Source organism: Oncorhynchus tshawytscha, linkage group LG26, assembly GCF_018296145.1.
Source record: "Oncorhynchus tshawytscha isolate Ot180627B linkage group LG26, Otsh_v2.0, whole genome shotgun sequence".
In the NCBI taxonomy this organism is placed as follows: domain Eukaryota; kingdom Metazoa; phylum Chordata; class Actinopteri; order Salmoniformes; family Salmonidae; genus Oncorhynchus; species Oncorhynchus tshawytscha.
In genome coordinates, this window is record NC_056454.1 from 53,898,583 (window position 1) to 53,915,236 (window position 16,654).

General features: G+C 44.8%; 1 protein-coding gene across 1 annotated transcript in view; it reads right to left on the minus strand.

Annotated features, from left to right (window-relative positions):
- trpm2 (transient receptor potential cation channel, subfamily M, member 2) overlaps positions 1 to 16,654 on the minus strand; it is a 70,051-nt gene that overhangs the window by 31,347 nt on the left and 22,050 nt on the right. Inside the window, exons 4-10 of the mRNA XM_042306393.1 lie at positions 8,132 to 8,298; positions 6,788 to 6,968; positions 6,404 to 6,465; positions 5,774 to 5,974; positions 5,550 to 5,652; positions 4,619 to 4,740; positions 3,674 to 4,045 (exon numbers count right to left, since the gene is read on the minus strand). Coding sequence (XP_042162327.1) covers positions 3,674 to 4,045; positions 4,619 to 4,740; positions 5,550 to 5,652; positions 5,774 to 5,974; positions 6,404 to 6,465; positions 6,788 to 6,968; positions 8,132 to 8,298 — 1,208 coding nt within the window. The remainder of the gene's footprint in view (positions 1 to 3,673; positions 4,046 to 4,618; positions 4,741 to 5,549; positions 5,653 to 5,773; positions 5,975 to 6,403; positions 6,466 to 6,787; positions 6,969 to 8,131; positions 8,299 to 16,654) is intronic.

The window sequence follows — 16,654 nt, forward strand, 5'->3', positions numbered from 1 at the left end:
AACAGATAGGTGGGTCAGTAGACAGCACAGAACAAATAGGTGGGTCAGTAGACAGCACAGATAGGTGGGTCAGTAGACAGCTAGCACAGAACAGATAGGTGGGTTAGTTAGTTAGTTAGGTTAGTTAGTTAGGTTGGTTAGTTGGGTTAGTTAGTTGGGTTAGTTAGATAGGTTAGTTAGTTAGATAGGTTAGTTAGTTAGGTTAGTTAGATAGATATGTTAGGTTAGTAACATACTCTGTTTCACGGAATCATGGCTCTCTCCAGATATACTGTCCCCGTCCATATATCCAGCTAGGTTCTATGTACATCGCGTGGACAGGAAGAAAGAACTCTCCGGGAAAAAGATAAGTGGAGATGTATGTTTTATGATTAACTACTCATGGTGTGGTTGTGGTAATGTACAGGAACTCAAGTCCTTTAGTTCACCTGACCTGGAATACCTCACCATCAAATGCTGACCGCAACACCTTCCGAAATAATTCTCTTCAGTCAACGTCACAGCTGTGTATATTCCTCCTCAAGCCGATACCACGACATCTCTCAAGGAACTACACTGGGCCTTGTGCAAACTGGAAACCGTATATCCCGAGGACGTATTTATTGTAGCTGGGGACTTTAACAAAGCAGATCTGAGTAAATGCTACAGAAGTTTTATCAAAACATCGCCTGCGCTACTGGTGCCTCAAAAACTCTCAACCATTCCAACTCATGCAAAACACCAGTCTCAATGTCAACAGTGAAGAGGCGACTCCAGGGATGCAGGCCTTCTAGGCAGAGTTCATCAATTAGCCTTTTAAAATGATAACCTTGGATTAGCTAGCACAACGTAGAGTGATTGTTGCTGTTAATGGGCCTCTAGATATTCCATAAAAAATCTGCCGTTTCCAGCTATAATAGTCATTTACAACATTAACAATGTCTACACTGTATTTCTGATCAATTTGATGTTATTTTAATGGACAAAAAAAATTGTTTTTCTTTCAAAAACAAGGACATTTGTAAGTGACCCCAAACTTTTGAACAGTAGTGTGTGTATGTACATAAAAATATATCACTCCTGTCTCCTGTCTCCGACAGGGTCTCTATTTTTAATTCCATTCTTTTACTTTTCAGATTATTTTACTGAACTGTTGGAGCTAGGAACACAAGCTTTACGCTACACCCGCAATAACATCTGTTAAATATGTGTCTGTGACCAATAACATCTGTTAAATATGTGTATGGACCAATAACATCTGTTAAATATGGACCAATAACATCTGTTAAATATGTGTATGGACCAATAACATCTGTTAAATATGGACCAATAACATCTGTTAAATATGTGTATGGACCAATAACATCTGTTAAATATGGACCAATAACATCTGTTAAATATGGACCAATAACATCTGTTAAATATGGACCAATAACATCTGTTAAATATGTGTATGGACCAATCACATCTGTTAAATATGTGTATGGACCAATAACATTTGATAAATATGGACCAATAACATCTGTTAAATATGTGTATGGACCAATAACATCTGTTAAATATGGACCAATAACATCTGATAAATATGTGTATGGACCAATAACATCTGTTAAATATGGACCAATAACATCTGTTAAATATGGACCAATAACATCTGTTAAATATGGACCAATAACATCTGTTAAATATGGACCAATAACATCTGTTAAATATGGATGGACCAATAACATCTGTTAAATATGTGTATGGACCAATCACATCTGTTAAATATGGATGGACCAATAACATCTGTTAAATATGGACCAATAACATCTGTTAAATATGTGTATGGACCAATAACATCTGTTAAATATGTGTATGGACCAATAACATCTGTTAAATATGTGTATGGACCAATCATATCTGTTAAATATGGACCAATAACATCTGTTAAATATGGACCAATAACATCTGTTAAATATGGACCAATAACATCTGTTAAATATGGACCAATAACATCTGTTAAATATGTGTATGGACCAATCACATCTGTTAAATATGTGTATGGACCAATCACATCTGTTAAATATGTGTATGGACCAATCACATCTGTTAAATATGTGTATGGACCAATCATATCTGTTAAATATGTGTATGGACCAATCACATCTGTTAAATATGTGTATGGACCAATCACATCTGTTAAATATGTGTATGGACCAATCACATCTGTTAAATATGTGTATGGACCAATCACATCTGTTAAATATGTGTATGGACCAATCACATCTGTTAAATATGTGTATGGACCAATCACATCTGTTAAATATGTGTATGGACCAATAACCCCCCGTAAGCTTTAGCCCCACCCATCTTGTTTCGCTCGCGAAGGGCACACTCGACGCTCTGGCCGATTATTTGTTTACCTCTGGATAACAGGAAAACAGCCTAACCAGCTCTGCTGGCAACAATTTCATTACTCTTTTTTGCCGACGTTTACTGACACCGGCCATATTCAACGGGTGTTGTACACTTTAGCTTAAGCTAGGCAAACGACGTGTGACACACGTCACGTAACATTAGCTAACGAGCCAGCCAGCTAACGCTATCTAGTTAAACAATAATGAACATAGTGCCAAATTACGTATTGACTACACTCCATGAATCTGCTGGGAGCTAACCAATCAGGTTCAATGTTAGCTAGCTAACATTAGGCTCTAACTAGCAAAGCAACCGGTTCTGGGATACGAATAATAACATCATACACAACATTAGCTAGGGAGCCATCCAGCTAACATCAGCTAGCTAGCTAACAGCACACTTTAGCTTGAAATGAAACCACTTTGTCAAAATGATAAACATGTAATATCTGAAAATGTAACTAGCTAATGCTAGACTATGTTACCTTTATACATCATCGCGCATGATGGATGCGTCTCCCTGTCATGGATGCCATGCCATGGTTGCCTTTAGTTTGAAGATGTAATCCAGAGACAGGTGTTCCCTCCATGTCTTTAGCTATCATAATCTAATTCCACTGATTTAAAAACTTGATCCTCCAGAAAGTGGAGAGCAACACTTATACAGCTCCACTACACAATATTGTTTTTAAAGCCACGTTTGACAGGATTACCAATACAGACTGACTAGCTCAAATAGACAGAAGTCTTCTGTATGGCAGATCAATCCGAACTTCTCTCGGCATGTCCAGCATACTCATAATCTCAGCCAATCATGGCTAGTGAGAACGTTGTTGTCTTTTTCTGTGGCTTAACCAACAAGGCTCGTAATTTCTCAATTTTATTCGTATTTACAGATGGCATACAACTTTGATATTAAGGCACATGAAAGTTCACATGTTCCAGAAGGCATTTCTGCCAAAAAACGCATTTTGATCAAATATAAATATAAAAAACATTCAAATGGCTCTCTTGTGAAGTCATTACTTGCGACATACGCCTAGTTTTCTGAAACGGGTCACATATAGTCTCTATAAGGTATATCTAGCTAGCTGCTACAGAAACCAGACATATAGTCTCTATAAGGTATATCGAGCTAGCTGCTACAGAAACCATAGACATATAGTCTCTATAAGGTATATCTAGCTGGCAGCTACACGAGACATCTAAATAACTGGCCACGATATTATGACCCCACACCAGATCCACTGCTTCTGTCACCATGGCGATGCTGTCTGACACAGTTTGATACTCACTGTGACAGCGACATCCTCCTTGGGCTCCTTTGGGTACCTGGTGGAGTGCAGGCCAGGCAGGGGGTAGAGGGGCTGGGTGAAACTGCCCAGTAGGTGGCGTATCTCATCCGAGACGTGAGTGAGAGAGATGGTCCTCCCTGCAGCACCCCGAGAACTCAGGGTCTGACTACGTCGACTCTTCTCGGTCTGGATGCGCTTGGCTAGGCGGCGTAGGAAGAAGCAGGAAGTGGGCAGCTGGGTGTAGAGGTCACACAGAGTGGTCTGGTCCCCCAGGAACTCTCTCAGACACACTCCGTTCTCCAGGAGCAGCCGGACAAATTGCGGCTTGTGGCCCAGAAGGGCTGAGAACATGGCCTGATGCAGGTCACTGGACTGGACAGGAGAAGAGTGATTTCTTCAACATGATAATAATACTGTAATCTTGGAATTACCTTTTAAAATATTACATTTAGTCTATTACCATTGACTCTGTGCTGGTACCCCCTGTATTTCACCTCCACATTTACTCTGTACCGGTAGCCCCTGTATATAGCCTCCACATTGACTCTGTACCGGTACCCCTGTATATAGCCTCCACATTGACTCTGTACCGTAACACCCTGTATATAGCCTCCACATTGACTCTGTACCGGTACCTCCTGTATATAGCCTCCACATTGACTCTGTACCAGTACCCCCTGTATATAGCCTCCACATTGACTCTGTACTGGTACCCCCTGTATATAGCCTCCACATCGACTCTGTACCGGTACCCCCTGTATATAGCCTCCACATTGACTCTGTACCAGTCAAATTATACCCCACTTCCGTGGTATCCCTCTACTGTACTCTCCAACTATTCTATAGTTATGACCTTCTCTCATTGCAGTAACTCCCGAAAGGGCTTGGAAGAGCCTCAGTGCTACTTTTACACACGGGCTCTGATTGAAAGTTAGCCGAACCTACCTTCCACTGGCTATCCTCAGTGAAGATGTCAGTCTTAGCGATGTCCACTCTGTTCCAGGCTACGGCTAGCTCCAGTTGTCTCTCCCAGCGCTCCATCCCAACAGACTCACTGCTCCTGTTGGCTGGGAGGAGAAGAGAGAGAGAGATAAACCTGGATTAGAACTAGGGCTGTGGTGTTTCCCGGAAGTCTAGACCTTATAACCAAGGCAACCAGGTGCTGATCAGGTTTTGTGTGCAGTTCAAAACTGATATGGAAACCATTCTTCCAATGTGGAATTTAGAAAGTGACTTACTCTGCATAATTTAGCCGTAATGCGAATGCTTAGAGCTTAATATGAGACAGCCTGCATTAGTCTGGTAATATGTGACACCGTGATGCTTCAGAATGTCCAGATGAGGCACTCAGATTCTTCTAGATGGCGACGAATGAGACTATTTACAGAACGTCTCAGTCTGAGAGACATCCTAAACTCAATCATCTACTTCAGAAAGTGTCAAGAAGAGTCTAAGGTTTCAACATTAACACACTGTCTGGAAACCAAGCAGACAAAGTGCTGCTCATGTACTCATGTAGCATTAGTAATGTTACTCTGTGACTCAGCAGAAAAACCTGTTATTCTGAGGTACTCAGCATTAGTAATGTTACTCTGTGACTCAGCAGAAGAACCTGTTATTCTGAGGTACTCAGCATTAGTAATGTTACTCTGTGACTCAGCAGAAGAACCTGTTATTCTGAGGTACTCAGCATTAGTAATGTTACTCTGTGACTCAGCAGAAGAACCTGTTATTCTGAGGTACTCAGCATTAGTAATGTTTCTCTGTGACTCAGCAGAAGAACCTGTTATTCTGAGGTACGCAGCATTAGTAATGTTACTCTGTGACTCAGCAGAAGAACCTGTTATTCTGAGAAGCCACAAGGCCTGGTTGTTACCTTTGAGCAGCGCCTGGAGAATGGCCACATCAACATCACCGTGGTTGTCTTCACTCATACGGAACACTGTCAGTAGCTGAGGCATCCTGATGATGTCCTGAATCTGGAATAAAGCAATGAAACTCAGCTACAGTATCAAGTATTCACTTTAAGAAAGAGCTCCATGTATTTACTAACCGTGTGAAACCAGAATGACCGGCTGGTTTAACAAGGCTATGTGTTACCTTCTTGGTCCATTCTATGATCTTGAGCTCTGTGAAGGAGTCATACTCCGGACCGAAGAACCGTTTCATTAACTGGTGGATGACAGACAGGGTAACCTTGGTAACGGGGAGACCAGCCACATGGGCGACGACGTCCGCAAGTCTCCCTGACCCTTCCAGGATGACACAGGGGGTCCTGTTCAGCATGGCACCGTAGATGGTCTGAGGTGGGGTGATGCGTGAGAAGAGAGGTCAGGGGTCTAAGGTCACAGTGCACGAGACCATCCAGTCAGAAGAATACGCTGAAGAAACTAAAGTGCCTAGTCCCCCATTCAGCACCACAGACTGATGATACTCACACTGAGAGTGCCTGGTCCCCCATTCAGCACCACAGACTGATGATACTCACACTGAGAATGCCTGGTCCCCCATTCAGCACCACAGACTGATGATACTCACACTGAGAGTGCCTGGTCCCCCATTCAGCACCACACACATGATACTCACACTGAGAGTGCCTGGTCCCCCATTCCGCACCACGGACTGATGATACTCACACAGAGTGCCTGATCCCCCATTCAGCACCACACACATGATACTCACACTGAGAGTGCCTGATCCCCCATTCAGCACCACACACATGATACTCACACTGAGAGTGCCTGGTCCCCCATTCAGCACCACACACACTACTGGGATCCTCACTCCACTCTCTGGAGGAGACAGACAGACAGACAGACAGACAGAGGTACTCAGCTTAACTCTGTTTCTTGAACTGTATTGTTGGTTAAGGGCTTGTAAGTAAAGCATTTCATGGTATTCGGCGCATGTGGAAATTTAGATTTGATTTGATTTGATAGACAGAGTCACACAAACACAGACACAGACGGGGGACTGACAGCAGACAGCACTGTGAATTACTGACAAACGGTTGCTGTGATTCTCATGTTTCTTAAACAAGGACACAAGTGCAGAAAGATTAGAGAGAGAAAGAGAGAGAGATATCGATCACAATCAGAGCCCCTCTAGTCCTACCTCTGTTTCCCAGAGGCTGCTGGGAGATTAGTCTCTCTAGTCGGGAGCGTAGTTCTATCTCGACTCCGTAGCATCCGTGTGTTCCATCATCCACCAGCAGGAAGTGGGAGTGGTTGTTGTCCAGACAGGAGAGGTGACCCTGAGACTGCATGTCCAGAGAGTAGTGGGCTGGGAACCGGCCCTGGAGAGTACATTAGAGGTTTGGGGTTAGGGAGGGTTAAGGGTAGAACAGCCCCTGGAGGGTGCAGTAGAGGTTTGGGATTAGGGTTAGAGAGGGTTAAGGGTAGAACAGCCCCAGGAGAGTCTAGTAGAGGGTTTGGGGTTTGGGATAGGGAGGGTTAAGGGTAGAACAGCCCCTGGAGAGTACAGCAGAGGTATGGGGTTAGGGTTAGGGAGAGTTAAGGGTAGAACAGCCCCTGGAGGGTGCAGTAGAGGGATCGGGGTTAGTGAGGGTTAAGGGTAGAACAGCCCCTGGAGAGTACAGTACAGTTTGTCTGTGTGGCTCTAACCATCGAAGGGTTAGGACCTAAAGGAAGGGTAGAGAGTGATTTGGGAGCATCTCTACAACTCTCTCGCTCTCTCGTCAACTCATATCTCAGCTGTTTAACTCAATTCAATTTCCATTCAATTTAAGGGCTTTATTGGCATGGGAAACATATGTTAACATTACCAAAGAAAGTGAAGTAGATAATAGACAAAAGTGAAGTAAACAATAAAAAATTAACAGTAAACATTACATTCACAAAAGTTACAAAATAATAAAGACATTACAAATGTCATATTATGAACAAATAGTTAAAGTACAAAAGGAAAAATAAATAAACATAAATATGGGTGGATTTGCAATGGTGTTTGTTCTTCACTCGTTGCCCTTTTCTTGTGGCAACAGGTCACAAATATTGCTGTTGTGATTGCACACTGTGGTATTTCCCACTAGACATGATTGGCTGAGATTATGAGTGTGCAGGACATGCCGAGAGAAGAGTTCGGATTGGTCTGCCATACAGAAGGCTTCTGTCTATTTGAGCTCGTCAGTCTGTGTTGGTAATCTTGTCGATCCCGGCCTTCTTTAAATGTGTAGTGGAGCTGCATAAGTGTTGCTCTCCACTTTCTGGAGGATCAAGTTTTTAAATCAGTTGAATTAGAGTATGATAGCTAAAGACATGGAGGAAACACATGTCTCTGGATTACATCTTCAAACTAAGGGCAACCATGGCATGGCATCCATGACAGGGAGAAGGCGACCATCATAAAAAGAGCTCTCTCTCACTCTCTCTCCAGTTCATAATTATCTCAGGGCCACATCCTTGTTTTATACAAAATAACTCTTTCTCCAGTCCTTACCTCAAGGTGTACCAGGGGTCTCCTGTTGTGTATGGCTCCCCAGGTCGCCACTCCAATGGCCACGATTTGCCCCTCCATAGAGCCACTACTGAGGACGTATTCCCTCACCGCCTGGCCTACATGCTTCATCACACCTGCATGGGTGCCACCTGTAATGATCCAGGCACCTATAACGAACACAGGTTAACAAGTTACAGATTAACTATGCTACTGCACAGACCACAGACCACAGGCCATGACAACAGGCCATGACAACAGACAACAGGCATGACAACAGATCACAGGCCATGACAACAGGCCACAGATCATGACAACAGACCACAGACCATGACAACAGACAACAGACCATGCCAACATACCACAGATGATGACAACAGACAACATGCCATGACAACAGACCATGACAACAGACAACCGACCATGACCACAGGCCACGACAACAAAGCACAGGCCATGTCAACATAACATAGGCCACAACAACAGACCACAATGCCATGTCAACAGACCACAGGCCATGCCACAGACCACAGGCCACAAGCCATGACAACAGACCACAGACCACAGGCCATGACAACAGATCACAGATCACAGGCCATGACAACTGACCACAGACCACAGGCCATGACAACAGACCACAAGCCATGAAAACAAACCAAAGACCACAGGCCATGACAACAGACCACAGGCCACAAGCCATGACAACAAACCAAAGGCCACAGGCCACAGGCCATGACAACAGACCACAGGCCATGACAATAGACCAAATACTACAGGCCACAGGCCATGACAACAGACCACAGACCATGACAACAGACCACAGTCCACAAGCAATGACAACAGACCACAGGCTGTGACAACAAACCTCAGGCCACAAGCCATGACAACAGACCACAGACCATAACAACAGACCACAGGCCATGACAGCGGACAATGACAACATTCCACAGACCGTGACAACAGGCCATGACAGCGGACAATGACAACATTCCATAGACCATGACAACAGGCCATGACAACAGACCACAGGCCACAGGAAATTACAACAGACCACAATGCCATGTCGACAGACCACAGGCCATGAAAACAAACCAAAGACCACAGGCCATGACAACAGACCACAGGCCACAGGCCACAGGCCATGACCACAGACCACATGCCATGACAACAGACCAAATACTACAGGCCACAGGCCGTGACAACAGACCACAGATCATGACAACGGACCGTGACAACAATCCACAGACCATGACAACAGCCCATGACAACAGACCACAGGCCACAGGAAATGACAACTGACTACAAGCCATGAAAACAGACCACAGACCATGACAACAGACAATAGGCCATGACAACAGACCACAGGCCACAGGCCATGACAACAAACCACAGGCGATTGACAACAGGCCATGACAACAGACCACAAGGCCATGTCAACAGACCACAGGCTGTGACAACAGACCACAGGCCATGACAGCGGACAATGACAACATTCCACAGACCATGACAACAGGCCATGACAACAGACCGCAGGCCACAGGAAATTACAACAGACCACAATGCCATGTCAACAGACCACAGGCCATGCCAACAGACCACAGGCCACAAGCCATGCCAACAGACCACAGACCACAGGCCATGTCAACAGACCACAAATCATAGGCCATGACAACAGACCACAGATCACAGGCCATGACAACAGATCACAGGCCATGACAACAGACCACAGATCACAGGCCATGACAACTGACCACAGGCCACAAGCCATGACAACAGACCACAGATCACAGGCCATGACAACAGACCACAGATCACAGGCCATGACAACTGACCACAGACCACAGGTCATGACAACAGACCACAGGCCATGAAAACAAAACAAAGACCACAGGCCATAACAACAGACCACAGGCCACAAGCCATGACAACAGACCAAAGGCCGTGACAACAGACCACAGGCCATGACAACAAACCAAAGACCACAGGCCACAGGCCATGACAACAGACCACATGCCATGACAACAGACCATATACTACAGGCCACAGGCCATGACAGCAGACCACAGGCCACAGGAAATGACAACTGACTACAAGCCATGAAAACAGACCACAGAACATGACAACAGACAATAGGCCATGACAACAGACCACAGGCCACAGGCCATGACAACAGACCACAGGCCACAGGCCATGACAACAAACCACAGGCCATTGACAACAAACCACAGGCCATTGACAACAAACCACAGACCATGAAAACAAACCACATACCATGACAACAGAACACAGGCCATGACAACAGACCACAAGCCATGACAACAGACAACAGACCTCAGGCCATGACAGCAGACCACAGACCATGCCAACAGAACACAGACCATGACAACAGAACACAGACCATGAAAACAGAACACAGGCAACAGACCATGACAACAAACCACAGGCCATGACAATAGAACACAGACCATGACAACAGAACACAGGCAACAGGCGATGACAACAGACCACAAGCCACAGGCCATGACAACAGACTAAAGACAATGACAACAGACCATAGACCACAGGCCATGAAAATAGACCACAGGCCATGAAATCAGACCACAGGACATGAAAACAGACCACAGGCCATGAAAACAGACCACAGGCCATGAAATCAGACCACAGGGGCCTGTTGCACAAAAGTAGAATTAAGACATCCGGGATAAATGACTCAGCTGAGCTCAATGAAGCCAAAACATGTGCGTCCAGGCTTAATTGGTTGCACAAAGACCAAGCCAGGATGAGCAGACACGGATTCATTAAGCCAGGTGAAACCAATCCTGGATAGGTGCGCGCTCACGGCTCACTCAAATAGACCCCGCCACAGATCACAGATTAACTGATTTACCATGGCAACTAGAGCCGCGTACTTTTCCCCGTCGGAAGCACAAATCCTCATGGAGGCATACGAGGAGGTAAAAGATATAATTAAGAAGAAAGGCAACACCGCCACAGTGATAAAGCAAAGAGAAAAAGCGTGGCAATATAGTGCGTATTAATAAAAGGACACCACATCCTGCCAAATTCCAGCTGCGCTAATTGTATTGTGTTCACAGAGCTCACAAGCTATCAGAAAGTTGTATGGCAACCACCTCCGGCGCCAAATAGAACTGGCAGACATAGACATTCAGTACAAGAAGAAAAAGATGGAAAATCTTGCACTGGAGTTCGAAATAAAAAAGAGGACAATTAGGAAACTGGACCTTGAAATAAAAAAACTTGAGAGGGAGGTGAGATATGCCTTCAATGTACACTGTATGCTAACTGTAACACAAATGTATTAATCATTATTTTTCTTTCCTCCCCAGCTCCAAGAAGATGACACAGCTCAAAATAAAAATTAGGTATATTCTCGTAAAGTCAAGTGAGCCATGACATATGAGCTCTTATTGTGAGCACACAGGACGGTGGCATCTTTCTAAGGTTTTTTTTATTTTCCCAGCAATCAGTACAACCAAGTCATCGTTATAAGGCATCGCCCTCTTTTGCCCACCCCCCAGCACCAGGTGTGGCCACTAGCCTATATGAAGGCCCAAAATTGTGTGTTCCTTTCTGCTCTGACAATGGCATGCCCATTCGTGCGAGATGTGGTGGATGAAGAAGCACTTGTGCTGAGGAGAGCCTTCAGGCGAGAAAGGGTCTTCAGGGACCGGTTGGACCCACTGGCCTTCCCTGATGACCATCTATATGAAAGATACAGGTTTTCTGCAGATGGCATCAGGTAACTATGCAGACTACTGGGTCCCAGGATTAAGCACCGCACTGCACGGAGCCATGCACTGAGTGTGGAGCAAATGGTTTGTGTGGCCTTGCGCTTTTTTGCTAGTGGAGCCTTCCTGTACTCAGTGGGGGATGCAGAACAGCTGAACAAGGCCACAATTTGCCGCACAATAAGGAGTGTGTGTCTGGCTATCAAAGCATTAGCAGATGTCTTCATCTCCTTCCCTGGCCACAGAAGACTCTGTGACATCAAAGAGGAGTTCTATAGGATTGCAGGTAAGAGGATCTACAAATTACAGGACAACTGTTAACACATAGTAGGATACTCATTACTTTGTGTGACAGGTTTCCCCAATGTCATTGGTGCAGTGGACTGCACACACGTAAGGATAAAAGCCCCCTCAGGTGCCCATGAGGCCGATTTTGTGAATAGGAAATCCTTTCACAGCATTAATGTTCAGGTGAACATAACTTTTGATATTGTCCATTGACGAACACTCTGCATTGCCAGTGATGTGCATTGATTGGTGTAATATTCCTCATCTTATGATTTCAGATGGTCTGCAATGCTGACTGTGTGATCAGCAATGTTGTGGCAAAATGGCCTGGCTCAGTCCATGACTCCAGAATCTTTCGGGCCTCTGAAATCTATCAGTGCCTATCACAAGGTAAGCCACACAACCCCTATTTATAACCATCATGGCTGTGTCAAGAATATCACTGTGTTTATGAGGTAGTAATGATGAGATTTTGTGTTGACAGGTGAATTCTCTGGTGTGTTGCTGGGAGACAGGGGGTATGGCTGCCAGCCTTTTCTCCTGACACCTTTCACAGACCCCCAGGAAGCACAGCAGGCCTACAACCATGCCCATGCCAGGACCAGGGCCAGAGTTGAAATGACCTTTGGCCTCCTGAAGGCACGCTTTCACTGCCTTCACAAATTAAGGGTCAGCCCTGTTAGGGCATGTGATATTACTGTGGCTTGTGCTGTCCTCCACAATGTGGCCTGCCTGAGGAAGGAGAGGGCCCCCAGAGTGCCACCAGCCATGGACTGGGACAATCCGGCAATCTTCCCTGATGACGACAGTGGTCGGCTGCTGAGGGACCAATATGTGTTGAATTATTTTAGTTAGTATGTGTGCTTTCAATTTTGGTTAAATATGTCCTGCGGTGGCAGAGGAATTTGGGTTTTTTTGGGTTCGTTTTTTGACGAATTTGGCCTCTTATGATGTTTGTGCGGTATACTGTGTGTAATACAAGGCTGCAGGGAGGCTACTGCATCCATTCATTTGTCTGTTCAGTTGATGTGTATGGATTTGTCCTGCATTTATTTTAGTGTGCAGACATGCAGGGTGTGTTATATACAGACCTTTGAATGTGTATGTATCATTTTGTATAATATGCTTGGATTCTGTGCTTTCCATCTTGTAGAGTCACTGTGACTTCAGTTTCGAAAGGAGCTGATGGTTTACCTGCTTTGTTTTGTCCTTATTCAATAAAGGAACATAATGTTACACATTGTGTTTTTATATTCATATGGAATGTGTATTTGTTTATATGACAGAGTACTAGGGCCACACTGAAGAAAAAGGATAAAGTCATAAATTTATGAGGCTGGTTCTTTCTGCAGAAAAGCTACATATTGTTTTTAGTTTTGATACTTATGACAATGTGATACTTAATATTCTGGCACATCAGCATGTCTTTGTTTATGAAACCATACTGAAGTACAATTTCACGAAATGCCCCACATCTGTCATTTTAACAACTGTCCTCCTTTAAAACAACTGGTTACAATATTATGACTTGTGTTTTTTTCCCTCTGTGGCCCTAATATTCTATCATTTTATATATAGCCTTATAGTCTATGGGAAACTGTAAATTATCTAATGATAGCAACATCATCTAAAAATCATTTTTCATCCAAAATCATTGAAATTAATGATCACAAACGTTTAAATAATAACAGTGGGTCTAGTTATATGTGATAACAATGTATAGTGAGCAGTGAAATAACTATTGGTTTCCATTTGTGGTGACTGCTGACTGACATTAGGGATGAGATTAAATAGATCCTGGAATTTAGCCTGGTCTGGAGCAGGCTAGCTCCACAGAATAAATCTCCATGGTAATTTATACCATAACATATCCTCCTGCCCCCTATCCATCTTTAGTGCAACCGGATTACGGATCAATTGAGCCAGGATCACCAAAATATCCTGGCTTAATCCCTTATCCTAGTTTTGTGCAACAGGCCCCAGACCACAGGCCATGACAACAGACCACAGACCACAGGACATAACAACAGACCACAGGACATGACAATAGACCAGAGACCATGACAACAGACAACATACCAAAGACAATGACAACAGAGCACAGGCCATGACAACAGACCACAGGCCATGACAACAGACTGCAAGCCATTACAACAGACCACAGGCCACAACAATAGACCGCCGGCTACAGGCCATGACAACAGACTGCAAGCCATTACAACAGACAACAGGCCATGACAACAGACCACATACCACAGGCCATGACAACAGACCACAGACCACAGGACATAACAACAGACCACAGACCACAGGACATGACAACAAACCAAAGACCACAGGCAATGACAACAGACCACAGGCTATGACAACAGACCACAGACATTGACAACAGAACACAGGCCATGACAATAGACCACAAGCCATAACAACAGACAACAGACCTCAGGCCATGACAGCAGACCACAGACCATGCCAACAGAACACAGACCATGACAACAGAACACAGACCATAACAACAGAACACAGACCATGACAACAGAACACAGACCATGACAACAGAACACAGGCAACAGACCATGACAACAAACCACAGGCCATGACAACAGAACACAGACCATGACAACAGAACACAAGCAACAGGCCATGACAACAGACCACAGGCCACAGGCCATGACAACAGACCAAAGACAATGACAACAGACCACAGGACATGACAACAAACCATAGACCACAGGCCATGAAAACAGACCACAGGACATGAAAACAGACCACAGGCCATGAAAACAGACCACAGGACATGAAAACAGACCACAGGCCATGAAAACAGACCAAAGACAATGACAACAGACCACAGGCCATGAAAACAGACCACAGGCCATGACAACAAACGATCACCACATTCTTTTGGAGAGATATGAAACCCAAATTGGTCTACACGGACAAGTTCTGGCCTGGTTTAGATCTTATCTGTCGGAAAGATATCAGTTTGTCTCTGTGAATGGTTTGTCCTCTGACAAATCAACTGTAAATTTCGGTGTTCCTCAAGGTTCCGTTTTAGGACCACTATTGTTTTCACTATATATTTTACCTCTTGGGGATGTTATTCGAAAACATAATGTTAACTTTCACTGCTATGCGGATGACACACAGCTGTACATTTCAATGAAACATGGTGAAGCCCCAAAATTGCCCTTGCTAGAAGCATGTGTTTCAGACATAAGGAAGTGGATGGCTGCAAACTTTCTACTTTTAAACTCGGACAAAACAGAGATGCTTGTTTTAGGTCCCAAGAAACAAAGAGATCTTCTGTTGAATCTGACAATTAATCTTAATGGTTGTACAGTCGTCTCAAATAACTGTGAAGGACCTCGGCATTACTCTGGACCCTGATCTCTCTTTTGAAGAACATATCAAGACCATTTCAATGACAGCTTTTTTCCATCTACGTAACATTGCAAAAATCAGAAACGTTCTGTCCAAAAATGATGCAGAAAAATGAATCCATGCTTTTGTCACTTCTAGGTTAGACTACGGCAATGCTCTACTTTCCGGCTACCCGGATAAAGCACTAAATAAATTTCAGTTGGTGCTAAATACGGCTGCTAGAATCCTGACTAGAACCAAAAAAATGTGATCATATTACTCCAGTGCTAGCCTCTCTACACTGGCTTCCTGTCAAAGCAAGGGCTGATTTCAAGGTATTACTGCTAACCTACAAAGCATTACATGGGCTTGCTCCTACCTATCTCTCTGATTTGGTCCTGCCGTACATACCTACACGTACGCTACGGTCACAAGACGCAGGCCTCCTAATTGTCCCTAGAATTTCTAAGCAAACAGCTGGAGGCAGGTCTTTCTCCTATAGAGCTCCATTTTTATGGAACGGTCTTGCCTACCCATGTCAGAGACGCAAACTCGGTCTCAACCTTTAAGTCTTTACTGAAGACTCATCTCTTCAGTGGGTCATATGATTGAGTGTAGTCTGGCCCAGGAGTGGGAAGGTGAACGGAAAGGCTCTGGAGCAACGAACCGCCCTTGCTGTCTCTGCCTGGCCGGTTCCCCTCTTTCCACTGGGATTCTCTGCCTCTAACCCTATTACAGGGGCTGAGTCATTGGCTTACTGGGGCTCTCTCATGCCGTCCCTGGAAGGGGTGCGTCACCTGAGTGGGTTGATTCACTGATGTGGTCATCCTGTCTGGGTTGGCGCCCCCCCTTGGGTTGTGCCATGGCGGAGATCTTTGTGGGCTATACTCGGCCCTGTCTCAGGATGGTAAGTTGGTGGTTGAAGATATCCCTCTAGTGGTGTGGGGGCTGTGCTTTGGCAAAGTGGATGGGGTTATATCCTTCCTGTTTGGCCCTGTCCGGGGGTGTCCTCGGATGGGTCCACAGTGTCTCCTGACCCCTCCTGTCTCAGCCTCCAGCATTTATGCTGCAGTAGTTTATGTGTCGGGGGGCTAGGGTCAGTTTGTTATATCTGGAGTACTTCTCC